The following is a 17613-nucleotide window of genomic DNA, read 5'->3' as shown; positions in this document are numbered from 1 at the left end:
AATAGCCGATCTGAGACCGTCACCACCGCTGCTGAGGAATTTCTCCGGCCCGCACGGGATATTTTGCACGCGCGTTTACACCCGCAGAGTGAAACCACCGGCTTGCAGCCATGCGAGCAGATTTCTGGTCCCGGCACAGGCCCGGCGAGGGAGGGCTGTGAGGAGCAGGGCCGTGCCAGAGGAGACCAAGTGACCGTCCCCGAAAGGCTCCCGAAAGTGGGTTTTCCAGGGTGAGAGGGCCCCCGTCAGGAGGCACCACGCGTGAGGAGAACAAGCCAGCCTCTCCGGGTTGTTCCCACTCAGACTTCAGCGGGAGTAGATACAGGAAGGATTCTGTTGTCTTCCTGGTTAGGCCTTCAGACCCCGTGGCATCCCTTAAGTACTGACCAGTTATGGAGTCATCTTTCTCCTCATGGCGGGCGGTGGCTGACTGTCAACACGTGGGCGTTCAAGCTAGAACGAATGCGTGATCGTTAGCAGTAATGGGATCAAGAAGGTGACTTCCATGGGTGATAATTGTCCCACAGCACAGGCATCTGTGCTGCAAGGCGCTTTTCCTTACGAAACTGGCTCGAGTCAGTGGTTCGCACGGACCCGGTTTTTGTGGAGGGCAGGAATATTGCCTCAGTGTTCCCGGTAGATCGATTCTGCTGCTGGTGAGTCAGGAACACGCTGGTGTTCGGCCGTATCGGACCGACCGTTCTGCTTTCCCGTCTGGACGGTGCAGGTTCCCAGGTGTCGGGAACTGGAGACATCGCAGCTTTAGGGGGAGAGGAGACTGGCCATGGTATCACATGTATCTTGTAGAACAAAGCGTTGATCTCTCTGGCGACCCACTGCAGGGACTATGTTTCCACGGATGGGGAAAGACAGCAGAGCCACCCAGTGGGATAGCACAGCTTAAGCCAATGTTTTGATTACCGCTGGTCCAGTGACTGCCCATCTAACTACTGTGCCGCTGGTTAAAGCGGCATTCGATAGCAGCCTGAATTTAGAGCACAGGTCCTGGAATTAGATCACTGAGTTCAAATCCCTGCCCAGCCATTGGCCAGCAGTTTGCTGTGGACCCCGTTTCCTCCTCTGTGACGTGGGAACAATTGTTCTCTCTCTCTAGATGAAGTAAGATAAAGCGAGGAACACTCTGGGCCCAGGACGGACCCAGAGAAGATACCCAGGTATCTGATAACCTCATAACCCAGGTTATCATCAGCGTCTTGTGTTTGCTTGGGCTTTGTCATCTTGTCTCCCGTCTCCTGCCGGAGTGTGGAGGTTCGGGGGGTCATTTCAGGTGTCTGATTTACCGGTGCTGTGTTTTGCGAACCGCGTGGGTGGAGGCCGAGCGACTGAGCGAAATCCGCTTCCCGTTTCCTAGGGCAGGAAAGAAGTTTCGACAGCCCCCAGCTATCTGGGTCTAGAATGCACTCATTTCTTATTAGTAGGTAATTTTCTTCTAAGCCCTTGTTAATGGCAGGGCGGTTGAAGGTGATCACCCCCATGCCCCTACCCCTGTGCGTTTCCTTCAGAAAGGAAATGGAATGCTTTACATGCCTAGAATGTTCTCTAAATGTTAATGAGGCATATTTTCTTGATATTTTTTTTCTAAACAGGAGAAATTGGAAGAGTTAATGGACTTTTTCCAGGCTAGTAAGAGATACCATCTAAGTAAAAGATTTGGCCACAGGGAGTACCTGGTCCAGAACATGCAGTCGTCAGAGACCCGTGTGCAAGGCCTTCTGAGCGCCGCTGATGCTCAGCTGACCGTGTTCATCCAGAAGCATGAGAGGTGAGACCTGAGAGCCATCACAGATGACACACACAACCCCCTTGCCCCATCGTTCCTCATCAGGGATCGTCCACGCTGCTCGGTCAGCGAATACACTGACTGCTCCTGACTTCGTAAGAAAGATTCTCTAGTTGGAAGAATCCTTTGCATTGTAGAATTTTAAAAACGTAAGTGATAGTTGAGACAGCCATACGACGAACTTTCCCTGTGCCCATCATACAATCTCCGTGATCAATCCTGATGTTGCCCCACATCCCCCCAGAGTTATTTATTTATTTTTTTAGTGTTTATTTATTATTATTTTGAGAGACAGAGCGCGAGGGGCAGGTGGAGAGGCAGAGAGAGAGGGACACACAGAATCGGAAGCAGGCTCCAGGCTCCGAGCTGTCAGCACAGAGCCCGACGTGGAGCTCAAACCCACAGACCACGAGATCACGACCTGAGCCGATGTTGGACACTCAATCGACCGAGCCACCCAGGCGCCCCTCCTCCAGAGTTATTTTAAAGCAAATCCCCAACATCTCGCTGCGAGATCAGTGGTGGAGGCTTACATGGGCTGTGTGGTGGGAGAGCCCACTTCCCCTTGAACTTGGGCACTCTGCTGGCTTCTGCATTCACCTCGGGAGTGAAGTCTGAACATACAGAGGCTTGGGGCACCTGGGTGGCTCAGTCGGTTGAGCGTCCCACTCTTAATTTCGGCTCAGGTTGTGATCCCAGGGTCATGGGATTGAACCCTGAGCCGGGCTCTGTGCTGGGTGTGGCGCCTACTTGGGATTCTCTCTCCCCCTCTCTCTGTCTCTCTCTCTGTCTCGGTCTCTCCCTCTGCCCCTCTACCCTACTCAGGTGCACATGTGCTGTCTCTCTCTTTCTAAAATAAATCAATACGTACACACACAGATGCTGGTCTTGGATCACACGTGGTCTTTCTCTGCAGCTGCAGGGTGCCGTGTGGTCGGTGGAAATGCACCTTCCTGCCAGGCAGCCTCTGCTCTTCTGCAGCCTGCCTGCCTCCTTCCGTCCTCCCTTCCTTCCTTCCTTCCTTCCTTCCATCCTTCCTCCTTTCCTTCCTCCTTCCTTCTTTCCTTCCTTCCTTCCTTCTTCCTTCCTTCTTTCCTTCCTTCTTCCTTCCTTCCTTCCTCCCTTCCTTCCTTCCTTCCTCCCTTCCTTCCTTCCTTCCTTCCTTCTTTCCTTCTTTCCTTCCTTCCTTCCTTCTTCCTTCCTTCCTTCCTCCCTTCCTTCTTCCTTCCTTCCTCCCTCCCTTCCTTCTTTCCTTCCTCCTTCCTTCCTTCCTTCTTCCTTCCTTCTTTCCTTCCTTCCTTCCTTCCTTCCTTCCTTCTTTCCTTCCTTCCTTCTTTCCTTCTTTCCTTCCTTCCTTCCTTCTTCCTTCCTTCCTTCCTTCTTTCCTTCCTTCTTCCTTCCTTCCTTCTTCCTTCCTTCCTTCCTTCCTTCCTTCCTTCCTTCCTTCTTCCTTCCTTCCTTCTTTCCTTCTTTCCTTCCTTCCTTCCTTCCTTCCTTCCTTCCTTCTTTCCTTCTCTCCTTCCTTCCTTCTTTCCTTCCTTCCTTCCTTCCTTCTTTCCTTCCTTCCTTCCTTCCTTCTTCCTTCCTTCCTTCCTTCCTTCTTCCTTCCTTCCTTCCTTCTTCCTTCCTTCCTTCCTTCCTTCCTTCCTTCTTTTCTTCCTTCTTTCCTTCCTTCCTTCCTTCTTTCCTTCCTTCTTCCTTCCTCCTTCCTTCCTTCCTTCCTTCTTCCTTCCTCCTTCCTTCCTTCCTTCCTTCTTCCCTCCTTCCTTCCTTCCTTCCTTCCTTCCTTCCTTCCTTCCTTCTTCCTTCCTTCCTTCTTCCTTCCTTCTTCCTCCTTCCTTCCTTCCTTCCTTCCTTCCTTCTTCCTTCCTTCCTTCTTCCTTCCTTCTTCTTCCTTCCTTCCTTCCTTCCTTCTTCCTTCCTTCTTCCTTCCTTCCTTCCTTCCTTCCTTCCTCCCTCCCTTCCTCCCTCCCTTCCTTCCTTCCTTCCTTCCTTCCTTCCTTCCTTCCTTCTTTCCTTCGAGGTACTTGATTGCAAACAATGACACTTGCTCTTTCTGGTTATGAGAAGCTCTGAAATAAACAGAGGCCTGACTATAAAGCTGGCTTTCCCAGGACAGTCTGTGGTTTTCTGAATTGATTCCACCACCTTGGTAATTTTATTAGGGCTCTGCAGCTCTCCCGCCCTACCAAATGAGGATGCTGTAAGGTGCAAATTATGCGAACACTCCCTACCCAAAGATGCTAATGAATTTGTCACTGCAGTTGCCTTGACACTCCTGATTAATTTTCACTCAAGTCAAAGAAACCGTTCCTTGCCTTGAACTGAAACACCGGACAGCTGGTCGTACTGTCGTGAGCCACGACTAGGCAGGTGTGTCCTATCTCTGACTTTTAAATTCCATTTTAAGAAGTTGGCCTAGACTTCTGTTTCTAAGGCATGTATCCGCCATTCATTCATTCATTCATTCATTCGCCTATTCACTCCTTCAAGAAGCTTCCGTGGATAAACTACCCTGTGGGAGCAGAGGGCCCAGCCCAGCGATGCAGGCCGACTGGGACTAGTAGTGGGAATCACAACAACAGACTGCGTCGGTCAGGATTCTGGAGAAAAACAGCCAGTCAGATAGGTACGGGGAGTTGGCGCGCACAGTGACAGAGGCTGAGTAGCCCCCCATCTGTCATCTGCAAGCCGGAGACTCAGCAAAGCGGGTGGCAGAGTTCAGTCTGAGTCCAGAGGCCTGAGGACCAGAGGGGATCCCAGCCTGGGAGCAGCAGAAGGTGAGGCGAGGAGTCCAGCTGAAGCAGTGAGACTGGAAAAAAGGGGGCAGATTCCTCCTTCCTCTGTCGTGTGTTCTGTTCAGTCCCCTGCTGGATTGGCTGGGGTCCCCCCACATGGAGGAGGGTGGGCGGTCTGCTTTACCCTCTAATGTCTCCTGGAAACCCCCTCCCAGACCCACTCGGACACAGCGCTTACTGTGGGTGCCCTGCGGCTACCCAGGTTAACGTGAAGAATGAACTCTTCACAGGGTATTTCCTACCTTTACTTCTTGGACTTCCGTTGTTTTTTTGTTTTGTTTTTAATGTTTATTCTTGAGAGAGACAGAGTGCGAGCCAGGGGAGGGGCAGAGAGAGGGGGAGACACAGAATCCGAAACAGGCTCCAGGCTCCAAGCTGTCAGCACAGAGCCCGACGCGGGGCTCGAACTCACGAACCGTGGGATCATGACCTGAGCCGAAGTCGGATGCTCAACAGACTGAGCCACCCAGGCGCCCCCGCTTGGACTTCCATCGTGACAGTCCCATCACCCGGAACTCCTGACCCACCGTCTCCTCTTGGAAAACTGTGGTGGCCCCTTGAGCGCCACTCTTTCCCAGAACTCTTGCCCAGCCTTGGCCCAAACCGGCAGGTTTCTGAGGTTGAGCCTTCTGTGCACGTCTCTAGCGACGCTGACTTCACCCTTCCTGTATTTCGGGAACTTCCTGCCTGCCTGTTCCGCTTCTGCTCCTTCAGGGTGAACGAAGACTTTCTCTGATCAAACCAAACTCATGCAGAGATGACTGTCCAGCCACACCAAGAGCTGGACTGAGAGTGGGTTTGCAGCGTGCTTCAGCCACCCCTCTCTCTCTCTCTCTCTCTCCCTCCTAGAGCAGGGTACCTGGACGAGGACCAGATGGAGGCCCTGTTGGAGCGCACCCAGACGGAAGTCTTTTCCATCAAACAGAAGCTGGACAATGACTTGAAGCAGGAGAAGAAGAAGCTGCACCAGAAATTAATCCTTAAGAGAAGGCGAGAGATACTGCAAAAGGCATGTGAGGACTCGCGCCCTTGACGCTTTGTGTGACCTTCCCGAGCCCTCGCGGGGCGCCGGGCACCGCTGGGGTCCGGAGCGCGGCCGAGGATCTCCCAGAGCCACGTGCCGTGCCTGGCGGAGACTCACTAGAACGCAGTGTCCCGTAGGTGCCGTCCAGCCTGGGCAGAGCAGAGAGTCCTGGTGTGTTGGTCCCGCCCACCGGGGCCGGGAGTGAGGGCAGGGGGAGTGAAGAGTGAGCGATGGGTACCCTCGCGCTCACTGAGGGCTTGCTCAGCCCTGTGCTAAGTTTGCTGCAGGAGATGTCTCACTGAGTCCCTACGTTAACCCTGTGAGGTCAGTACTAGCGTTTGGTCCTTTTGTTTTCGTGTTAGCTTTATTTTTTTACATTTGTTTTAATGTTTATTTTTGAGAGAGAGAGAGAGACAGAGTGCGAAGGGGGGAGGAGCACAGAGAGAGGGCGACACAGAATCCGAAGCAGGCTCCAGGCTCCCAGCTGCCAGCACAGAGCCCGACGCGGGGCTCGAACCCACGAACCGTGAGATCGTGACCTGAGCCGAAGTCGGACGCTCAACCCACTGGGCCACCCAGGCGCCCCTGGTTTTGTTTTGTTAATGAGAACCCTGAAGGTGAGAGAGCCTAAGTGTGGCAGCTCGAGCTGACCGGGGGGCTTGTGAAGGACTGACACTCAGACCTCGTGGCTCCGGGGGCTGAAAGCCTGAGATCAGGGTGGGGCTCGAACTCGCGAGGACCCTGGTGTGGGCGGCGGACGGCCGACTCTTCGCTGGGTCTGCCCACGGTGGGAGCCCTGTGGGGTCTCCTTTGTGAGGGCGCGACTCCCGTCCACGAGGGCTCCACCCTCATGATCCCGGCACCTCCCAAAGGCCCCGCCTCCGAAGGCCGTCACATCAGGTGTTGGGTTTGAACGCATCAGTGCCCGAAGGGATGCGCACGTTCGGGTCCTAGCGCTCAGTGGTGTGGCCACGGCGAGATACCCAGTAAGTGGCAGACATGGGGCCGAACCGAGGCCGATGTGACTTGGGACCTACGCTTTATCCTCATCACTAACCTCCTCTGCTCTTTGCCCACCTGGGGAGAGGCGAGACCCACAGGCAGACGTGAAAATGCATCCCGACGGGCTCACCTCACCCATACACTGAGTCCGGAAGCACCAATGTGCTCGATGCGCAGGAGGCCGGGATGGACGCTGGAGGTGGTGGGCGGGAGTCGTGTTCAAAGGGAGGCGAGAGTGCGCTCTGCTGTGACCAGCTAGACTGGGCGAGGGCGGGGGGTGGAGGGGGCTCCCCGGGGAGGGCCCCTTGCGCCAGGCCGATGGGGAGCCCTGAAGGGTTTTCAGACGGAGAGGGACATAATCGGATGTGGGATTTAGGAAGCCCACCTAGGAGCACCCTGTGGGGGAGGGACGGTGGAGCCTGGAGGGACGGACCCACGAGAGGCTTGGGCAGGTGGGAGCTGACCGGGGCCTCCGCAGTGTCCCCGAGCACGGTGGGTGGGGACAGATTCAGAGCATTTCTGGGGCATACGGGGTGACACCTAGTATCGTCTGGTCCCGTTCTGGAGGGAGGGAAGGGGTTGCAGACCAACTTCCTAATTTGATCACTGGAAACCCTGCTTTTCATGATCAAGTTTTGGCCCCGACGTCAAGCGCTGATTTTCGCCTTGACCGCTCAAGTCCACCCCATCCTTGACCGTTGCCTCATGCGTCTCCACTGGCTCGAGGATGAAATCAGTGGGGCCCAAGGCCACCTTTCTCTGATGGTCTGGCCTGATTTCGGGTTAGGATCCGGAAGGGTGGACGGGCTCCAGGGACTCCAGCAGGCCTCTGTGAATATTGTTTCTGGACCGTCCCGTGTCCTCACAGAACAGAACAGAGACTGTCTGCCGGTGCTGTGATAAGTCCCAGCAGGACGGACATTTTTCTGCTTGTCCGCTCGCCCTCCACCACAGGGCCCTCACCCCTCCCGCTCTCTCCCCAGGGATGTGCTTTCGCCACATTTTTCTTTTTGGTTTTTAATTTCTTTTTAATGTTTTTATTTATTTTGGAGACAGAGAGAGAGACAGAGCATGAGCGGGGGAGGGGCAGAGAGAGAGGGAGACACAGAATCCGAAGCAGGCTCCAGGCTCCGAGCTGTCAGCACAGAGTCCGACGCGGGGCTCGAACCCACGGACCGCGAGATCATGACCTGAGCCGAAGTCGGACGCTCAACCGACTGAGCCACCCAGGCGCCCCAACATCTTTCTTTTTTTTAAGTTTATTTATTTTGAGAGAGACAGAGACAGTGCGAGTAAGGGAGGGGCAGAGAGAGAGAGACAGAGACAGAGACAGAGACAGAGAGAATCCCAAGCAGGCTCCCCACTACCAGTGCAGAGCCCCGTGCAGGGCTCGATCCCACGAACTGTGAGATCATGACCTGATCTGAAATCCAGAGTCAGACGCTTAAGCGACCAAGCCACCCGGGCGCCCCTTCTCTCCTCGCATCTTAACCCGACTGAAGTGTGCCCTCTTCCCTCGGGTCCCACTCGGATCTCTTGCCTTGAAGGCCTCCCCTGACCTCCCGACGTAAGTTGTCTGTCCTGGATCTCAGGGTGGTTTTTTTCCCGTTACCCCATCCGGAGCTGGGGTTCCCGTGTGCCTGGGACATGGTGAGGGTAATAGACACTCCCTGTCGTGAGCTCTGCAGTAGGCACTCCTCTGAGTCCTACACACGGTGAAGCAACTCACCGAATCCTCACAAATGCTGTGGGAGATACATCCTGCTATTGCCCCCATTTCGCAGATGAGGATATTGGAGGCACAGAGAGGACTAGACGTTCTCTTTGGGTCACTCCTCTTGGCCATGGAGGTGCCAGGATTGGAACCCGGGTGGTCTGCCTCGTGGGCTTTACCTACTCAATAATAAGCCTTGGGGCTCATTCGATGAAGCGTCCGACTTCGGCTCAGGTCATCAGCTCACAGCTCATGGGTTCGAGCCCCGCGTCGGGCTCTGTGCGGACAGCTCGGCCTGGAGCCTGCTTCGGAGTCTGTGTCTCCCTCTCTCTCTGCCCGTCCCCCTGCTTGCTTTCTGTCTCTCAAAAATTGAAACATTAAAAATTAAAATGAAAAAATGATCATACAAGCCTCGAACAAATGAAGCTCTCACTATATTTTGGGTTACTACTCTCTTTTTAAAAATTTCGTTTAATGTTTATTTATTTTTGGGAGAGAGAGAGGGAGACTGAGCAGGAGTGGGGGAAGGGCAGAGAGAGGGAGACACAGAATCGGAAGCAGGCTCCAGGCTCCGAGCCGTCAGCACAGAGCCCCATGCGGGGCTCGAACCCGCGAACCCTGAGATCGTGACCTGAGCCGAAGTCGGACGCTCAACCGACTGAGCCACGCGGGCGCCCCTAGTTTGGGTTCCTTTCTTGAGGCTAGTTTTCCAAGCGTGGTCGTCGGGAAAGGACCTGTCAGCGTCCTGTGCCTCCTGCAGCCGGTTTGCACGGGGTCCCCCAGGGGGCTGTGCGCACGGACCCTGCCCTCACTTAGCTCTCCTGCCTGAAACCCCCGCAGCACAAGGAGCAGCGGAAGGAGCTGCTGTCCGTCGGGGAGGCCCTGCGAGCCGCCGAGGACGCCGGCCAGCTCCTGGGCCGCTGGGGGAGCCTGCTGGCGGAGCACAACGCCGCGCTGGAGACGCTACAGGAGCGCCTGGACCAGGCCGCCCTGGAGGACCTCAGGGCCCTGACCCTGTCGCTGTCCGAGAAGGCCACCAAGGAGCTGCGGCGGCTGCAGAGCTCGGGGGTGGCCCAGGAGCTGCTCAAGCACGGCGTGCCCTGGCTCTTCCTGCAGCAGATCCTGGAAGAGCACGGCCGGGAGCTGGCCGCCCGGGCCCGGCAGCTCGAGGCCGAGGAGAGGGACAGGGACCAGGAGGGCGTCCAGAGCGTGAGGCAGAGACTGAAGGACGACGCCCCGGAGGCCTCCACGGAGGAGCAGGCGGAGCTGAGACGCTGGGAGCACCTGATCTTCGCGTGAGTGCCCTGCGAGCCCTCCCCCTCCTCCACCCCCCGCGAGAGGGGTCCCGCCCGTGGTCGAGGGGACAGCGGGCACTGCATAGACGGGAGTGGGGACGGCAGTTCCTTAGTCACAAGGACCGGCGGCCCAGGGGACGGGGTCACCCAGGGCCGCAGCCGGGGCCAGCGAGAGGCAGGCTTTGTAGCAAGAAGAGGGTGAGGTTCCCATGGAGGGAGGTGACTGGTGGCGAACAGGACCCTCCCCTCTCTGCTCCCGGGGACAAGGCCCTTCGTCGGCCGGCCTTCTTACCGAGGGGACCAGGCACAGCTCCTGCCCATGCAGGACATATCACATGTCGTTGCTCATTCGAGGCCATTCCGAGCCCGCCCCGTTTCACCAGATGTCAACGACGTGTGATGTTGGCCTCTACTCTGAGGCCTTCCAGGTCTCACTGTCTCTTCACCCGGCCCCTCCCTTCAGTCACCGATTCGGTGACTGGGCTATTTGATTTCATTCTTAATTCGAGAACCGTGTAATGACATCCGCCTGTGAGTAGGACGTACTGGGCCACAGCTGGCCACCGCTTCTCGTATAATAACTGGAAAATAGCAGATAAATGGCACACCTCCTGTTTTTAAAGACGCAGGGGTGCTGTGGAAGTGATGAGGACCAGCCCAAGTCACCTGCCTCAGGGGCCAGAGCGCCACAGCCCTTCGCTTCCCGGCAGTGTTTGGCAGCTGTCTGCACAGACGGAGATGTGGTGTGGCCCAAATGGGGCACCTTTTGTGGTGTCAGAGAGACCAGCAAAGCGTTTGGCAGTTGTCGAGCGCTGGCCCATCAGATCGGAAAGAGAAGGAGCTCCAAACAAGGCCAGCGTGGGGCTTTAGAGAGGAGTGAGGTGTGGACCGCGTAGACCAGAAAGCCTGGATTTAAATCCCACCAGCTGAGTGTAGGAAAGTCACCTAACCAACTTGAGCCTCATTTCTCTTGCCTTAAACGACAATAGTAAATCACTTAGGGTGCGGTCCGCAGCACGTGATACTATCGCATCGGCAAAAGGCGCAGAGAATGTTTTATAGGAAGGAGTCAGCGGTAGATGTTTCTAGGCTTGATTCAGTGGCTCAGTGATTCTGTCAGGGACCCAGTCTTCACCGTCTTTCTGCTCCACTGCCCTCCATGTGCCTCCTTGGTCTTTGGGCTCATCCCCTCATGGTTTCAGAATGGCTGCTGCAGCTCCAGGTGTCACGCTCATTATCCCTTTTGAACATCTTAGGCATCAATCGTTCCGATACCACGGGTCACAAGCCCATGCCTAAACCGCTCACCGGCAAGGAGAATGACACAGCCATGATTGTCGTAGACCAGAGGCAGTAAGCGTTTGGTTAACGAACTAATGAACTTGACTGCGTTCCAATAAAACTTTACTAACAACAACAGGCAGGGGGCTGGACTTGGTCCACAGGCTGTAGTTTGCCAGTCCCTGCCTTAGACCAGTTGCAGAAGCCCCACCCCGGGGCTGTGAGGGGTGTGTAGGGTAGCCCCTCCAAACAAAAGCTGAGCTGACAAGGGGCAAGGTAGTGGCCCTGGGTCAGGTCATCAACCACGTCTAACAAGATGCCACCTTCACGGCATCGATGAGGGAGTACATGGGTTAATATATTTAAATCCTTTAACACAACCCTTGATCTGCAGGAAGTGGGAGATGAGTAGTAGCTTTACCTCTAATATTCCTGTGCTGGAAGAGCTCAGATTATCAGGAGAGCAGACACAGAGAGAGGCGATCATTGACAGACGATGCCCAGGCAGGTAACCATACGGGGCACCCTGCAGGATCCAGATCTTTGCCAGGCTCCGAGGGAGGTACGCTGTGTGCGCCCACCACCGGCCTGGCACTGGGAGCCAGAGACGAGCGGGCGTGGGCCCCCGGTGCCTTGCGGCGAGGGGGCACGACCGGGGATGGGGCAGCTTGACAGAAGTCGTGGTCCTTATCTGGGGGTGAAACGGAGAGACCGGTGTGGCCGGTGTGAAGGAACAAAGTTAAAAACCAGCAGCGCAGGAGGAAAGAACAATTTCCACCCTCCACTGGGTCCATTTATTTCCAGTAATGAAGTAACCGTTTGCCTGTATGAACGTGATTGTGCCCATCTGGCAGGAACAGAGAGCCTCTTTTCCTCTTAACAAACGGACCTACCAATCCATATTCCTTAAAGCTGCTTTTCCTTTCAACAAACCAACCAGCCAGCCCAGAAATTTAAGCAAATAAGCAAACCCAAACAATCCGTCCGAGCAAATAAACAAAACTCAACCCCATTTAGGATACTTTTCTTGGTATAGACGCTTCACCGTCTGAGCTGATTCTTGGGCACAACTTAATTCTGAATCCAGAGCTCTGCCTGTTGGAAGTCGTTGCACGGACAGGAGGGTGGAGGGGGTGTTGTGGGTCGGGGGTGGCGGAGGCCGGAGGGGAACGAGTCCTTTTCAGCATATCGGGTCAGCCCGTCTGTGTCCCCCCTCTGCCGGGCCGGCAGGCTGCGCGCTGGGCATCGGTGGTCCCTCCCACCTGCCCCCCTGTGATGGGCATGGGACGGAGGGCATCTTCCTGCCAATGCCCGTCCTTCCTTGGCAGTTACCTCTCGTGGAATGGGATCTGTCCGGCTTCTACCATTTCGTGCCTCCTATGCAGTGCTGGTCCCCGGGACTGACCTCACCACCAGGGAGAACGGGTCCTCGGGTGTCTGCAGGGAGTACAGCCTCTCAGTTCTTCCCCATCTCTGCTTTATGGTTCTCATGTATTTCCCAGTCTTTGTTAGCGTCTGTTTTCTTGGACACACAAGACGCCGTCTCCTCTCCAAGCCGGTAAAAAGCAGACCCTTACACACCACTTCCTAGTCCCACGAATTGTTCTCGGTGATTCACTCTGTATTCCCCCAGAGTCCCTTCGCACGCTGCAACCCGCTTTGGACTCTTTGAGGCGTATAAATTAGACCTGACATCCCCATTACCAGATGGTCATTGCCTTCAGCATCACGTGGATCCGTTTTGCAGAGAGTATGACCAAAGCCGCCTCTGGTTTAGTCATTCACCAGGAAAAGAGAATTCTCACCTTGCTGTCTGAAAACGCTTTATCATTTTTCTAAGGGTCGAGGAGGGTCAATGCACACGATACACATGTGTTTGTCTACTTTGCTTATTCAAGATTCCAAAAGGTTGCAGCCTTTATTACTGAGGCATTCTGAAAAAAAAATGGCTTTGCACCGTCGTCTTAAAACACATTTTTAGAAACTTTCTGATTTCAAGCAGGATGGAGTTGCTGTAAACCTGGTTGGGTAAAGTAGGAATTAACAAGGATGTGCTTTTTTTTTTTTTTTTTTTTTGCCAGGGAAAGCATGTCTTTGAGACTTCTTTCCTGAGCTCCTGCCTTCATTTTAAACTCCTTTAGGGCACAGATCCTCCCTGTCTCCTGTGTTTCCATCTTATCTTTGTGCCTACACAGCAGAGCATTAAGGCCGGGCCACCCCGGGGCCGATGGGCTTGAGGATGGGCAAGAATCGTGACTCAGAGTCATTTCAGGGTTACTTTCACTTTGGATCCCACGTGCCCCACAAACACAGTGGGGAAAAGGTTCTCCAGGGGGTAAGGTACCAAGGAGCAGCTGGCAGCTTCCTGGCAATCTTTTATTTTTATTATTATTTTTTAACGTTTATTCATTTTTGAGACAGAGAGACAGAGCGCGAGCTGGGGAAGGGCAGAGAGAGAGGGAGACACAGAACCCGAAGCAGGCTCCAGGCTCTGAGCTGTCAGCACACAGCCCGATGAGGGGCCTGAACTCACAAACTGTGAGATCGTGACTTGAGCCAAAGTCGGACGCTTAACCGACTGAGCCACGCGGGCGCCCCTTCCTGGCATTCCTTTAAAACAGTTGACGGACCCCATGAAGTGAGAAACCCAAGACAGGATGTCAAGACATGGGCCTGGGGCCTTCGCACTGTTTCTGGCTGGAGGCCCACGTCAGCGGAAAGTCCTATTCTATTTCCAGAAGAGAACTTGCTAGCTGAGCTGCGGTCCCAGCCTCCCTCACTGAGCTTTGGGCGTGGTAGGGCCGGCCCCGGCCTCCCACGGTGGTCCTGCAGGTTTTTCTAAAGCAAGCACAGGGCATATTTTATGCAGCCTGTGTGGATTGCACATTACTGGAAGAAGGAAAGAAAGCCGCGGTTGTCAACAGAGAACACTTGTCAGATGAACTAGTGAACAGACATGCATTGCCCGAAGCAGGAAGCACAAGAGGACTCTCCCTCACTTGCTCGCTCCTGGCCCGGCAGGAACTTCTTCTGCGCTGGGGTCCCCAGCAGACTTAGCCTCACATCTCCCCAGAGACGTGGGAAAGTGAGCTTGTGGTCTGTCCGCCCGGTGCAGTGGGCCGTGGGCCTTGCCAGAAAGGAAGGGTGGGCACTTTCCTCGGCCTCCTCACCTGTAAACTGAGGATCGAGTTGCTGGAAGGACTGGCAGTGACGGAGGTAAATGGATCTTTCCTGCGGCTGCCACAGCAAAGTGTCACAAACCGGGAGGGTTTTCTCTGGCTGCCTTGGAGGCCGGAAGTGTGAAGTCAAGGCGTCAGCAGGGCCGGACTCCCTCTGAGGACACGAGGACAGAGTCTGTTCCTGGTTTCTCTCAGCTTCTGGTGATGCCACTGCCCTTGGCATCCGTCAGCTTTGTTCTGTCACTCCAGTCTCTGCCTTTGTGGTCCCAAGGCTTCCCCTGCGTATGTCTCTCTTCTCTTATGAGGACATCGGTCATGTTGGATTAAGGGCCCATCCTACTCCACTATGACCTCATCTTATCCTACTTTCGCGTCGGCAGAAACCCCGTTTCCAAATAAGATCACGTTCACAGGTAGCGGGGATTGGGACTTGAGTATCTTTTGGGGGGACACACAGGTTAGCCTTTAGCAGGAGATCAGTCAGCACGTTCCCAGCATGGAACGGGTTTTCTCTGAGTGATGGCTGTCGGGCATCACCTCTTAAGACCCAGGCACTGGCCCCAGCCTTTCCCCTCGTCCTCCTGAGCTGAGCTGGCCACCCCTTCTCCAGGCTGCTGGGACCTACCGCATGCTGCTGAGCGGGCTCAGCGGACGACGCTGCGTTTTCGTGTGTTCCTAAAGCGAGAGCAGGCTCTGTCCCCGGTCAGGAGGGGCCGGAAGGTCTGCTGTGGCCCCGCAGACACCCTCACAGCCTCGTCCCACTGTAGCTTAGCTCCGGGACAGGGGAGTGTCCAGCACGACATAGCTCGGTGCTTGAGAGATCGCCGCGGAAGGAATGCGCCAATGAAGGCACGATGAGCCTTTCCAGGCGTGGACTGAATGTGTGCATTTTGCTGTCTGGATCCCCCCACCCCCGCCAGCCCCCCGGCCCGCTTCCTCCGCATAAGAACGTCTCTGTTCTGGCTTTTCCAGGAAGCTCTGTTCCTCGGCCTTCTCCCAGTCTGAAGAGGAGCTGCTCAGGATGAGGCAGGAGGTTCACGGCTGCTTCGCCCAGATGGACAGGAGCCTGGCCCTCCCCAAAATCCGGGCCCGCGTCCTGCTGCAGCAGTTTCAGACCGCCTGGCGAGAAGCAGAGTTCCAGAAGTTGGACCAGGCGCTGGCTGCCCCTGAGATGCAGGTGAGAGTGATGCCCGGCGGCTCCTTGGTGGCAGACGTGGGGCGTCTCTCAGCCCCCGACGCCCCCCCGGGTTCATCCCACGTCGCTCTCCTCTGCAGCCGTGTCGGCATCCGGCTACTCGTAGCACCGCCAAGCTCGTCCTGACCTTACGGTGCCCGGCCCAGACCCCCTCGCCCGGGCCCTGCACCGCAGCCGCTCAAGGCTCACACCTGCTCCCTCCTTCTGGGCGTGGCTCCGGGCAGATGGGCACCACCCGGCCTGAGACGCGCTCCCCCAGCCACACTCAGTGACCCGCTCGGGGTACAAAAGGCTGGCCCTTCCATAAGTGGCATAAGGAGGATGCTTAGCTCAGGTGGGGTCAGGGAAAGAGAACCCCCCAACCCTCGGCCTTGTAGCGCGATGATGGGCAGCTGCCTTTTGGGGGCACCTGTCGTGTGCCTCGAAGACAGACAGCTCTCGGAGGCCATGTTTGCCCCCGAGCCCCCCCACGGAGCCGTCAAGGCTACACCTTACCTGAGAGCCCCGCCCTTTGCCCTTCCTGACCTGGTCCCTCACTGCCTACATGCTCCCGGCTCCTCTGTCAGGAAACCAAGGTCTCCCCATCCCCATCTCTGGCTCTGCCGCTAGGGAACCCAGCCCAAGACGAGACCTTTGAACTTGCTGTTTCTTCTGCCAGGAACACGCCTCCCCCAGAACCTCGAGGGTCCAGCCCTTTGTGATCTGTTTGCATCCCAGCTCAGACGCCCACCCTGAGCACCCGTCCAGAAGAACCCCCTCCCCAGGCATTCCTCACGTGGCTGTGGTCCGTGACTCCACATAATCGACCACTGCCTGAGACGCCCTGGTCTCTCAGCCCGCGCCCTGCCTGCGTCCCCACCGCAGACAAGCTCTCTAACCCCTTCACCACTCCGTCCCCACCACCTAGAAAGTGCCCGGCGCACAGTAGGTGTGCAGTTCATTTGACTGAGCCAGCCAATCACCAGGTGAACACAAGAGGTCAATCTTCTCTTGAGGCGATGCTGTGTTGAGATTCAAAACCTATTCAAAGCGCTTAAGCCAACACTGTCTCCTGCAAGTTCACAGCAATGCCAGGAGGCAGGTTTCCAAGCTCACTTTCTAGAAGAGAAAACCACCCAGCAAAGGAAAAGTGAGTTGACTGAGGCAGGCAGGAGGTGGGAGAACTGGGCTTGGGCTGGTTTTTCCTGACTTTAAACCCACTGCTTTTTCTTTAGGGGAAGAAAAAAAATCAAAACAACAAAAAAATCAGACATAACCTCACTGAATAAAAAGCAGTACAATGCAGAAACAGCTTGGAAGGTTTCATATTCTTTCACATTAAAAAAAATGTTTTTTTTTTTTCCCTTTCTATTTCTTTTCTTAGAAGGGTGCAGGATACACAAGATGATGGTAGTTAGAGAGTAAGGAACAAATGATCAAAGTGGTTTCCCCCCCCCCCCCCCAAGTTTTGGAACAGCGACTAAACATATTTTCACATAAGGGAAGCAAGGTGTGTTTCCCCTGCTTTTGGGCTGACCAAGGGCCAATCCTGGCAGGAATTAAGTTTTGGATTCTAAAGTTGCTCAAGGTGCTGGGTTTGGAGAGAGAGGTGGCCCCGCGTCCTGCCTCCGAGGGGCAGAGGCCCCGCCTGCGAAGTGCGCTCCTCGATCCCCTTCGAGAAATGCACACACAGGCTGGTGGCCGCGGTTGGCTGAGCCTGACTCCCTTCACGAGGACGGTCCTGGGAAAGCAGAGGGGCCGGTGGTGGAGGACTCTGCTGGTGCCAGCAGCGAGAGCTGCTCTGTGTATCTTCACAAGCACAGGGACACCTCTTCTGTCGAGTGTCCTGCCCGGAGAGGCTGCCGGATCCGGGTCCCACGGCTGGGCCTCGGGGGCCTCGGGTTGGTTGTGCGGCCTGACCTCAAAGCTTTGGCTGTGCCCTCCGGAGTCCCTTTTCTGCCTTTGGTGGACCAAAGGCCCACGCGCTGAGCTTGTTCAGGAAAATGTCCATCTTTCCCCCCCTCTGCCGGCCTCAGACACCTGTGCAGGTGCATATGCTGCGGGAGCTCCTCTCGGCTTTGGGAGACAAGGAGGGGGGCCGCTGTGCAAACCCACTGGCAGTCACTCCCCTGCCCGTGCTTTCTCCTGCCCCCTCTAGCAACAGTCCAAGGCAAGAAAGCCGCGCTCCAAGAGTAAAAGCAAGACAGACCTTCTGAGGAAGTGCATCGAAGATAAAATTCAGCTCTTTGAGGAGCAAGCCCCCGAAGACCTGGTTGAAAAGGTCAGTCCTCCTGCCTCCTCCGTGGCTCTCACTGCACACACGGGGCCGATGCCACCCAGTTCCC

General features: G+C 55.6%; 1 protein-coding gene across 1 annotated transcript in view; it reads left to right on the top strand.

Moving 5' to 3' along the window:
- The window catches only part of EVC2 (EvC ciliary complex subunit 2), a 134931-nt gene that overhangs the window by 82611 nt on the left and 34707 nt on the right, over positions 1-17613 (top strand). Inside the window, exons 13-17 of the mRNA XM_042936925.1 lie at positions 1608-1783; positions 5449-5608; positions 9180-9634; positions 15067-15271; positions 17427-17549. Coding sequence (XP_042792859.1) covers positions 1608-1783; positions 5449-5608; positions 9180-9634; positions 15067-15271; positions 17427-17549 — 1119 coding nt within the window. The remainder of the gene's footprint in view (positions 1-1607; positions 1784-5448; positions 5609-9179; positions 9635-15066; positions 15272-17426; positions 17550-17613) is intronic.

Source organism: Panthera leo, chromosome B1, assembly GCF_018350215.1.
Source record: "Panthera leo isolate Ple1 chromosome B1, P.leo_Ple1_pat1.1, whole genome shotgun sequence".
Classification (NCBI taxonomy): Eukaryota; Metazoa; Chordata; class Mammalia; order Carnivora; family Felidae; genus Panthera; species Panthera leo.
The sequence above is the reverse complement of the archived record's forward strand: the minus strand, read 5'-3'. Positions and strand labels throughout refer to the sequence as shown.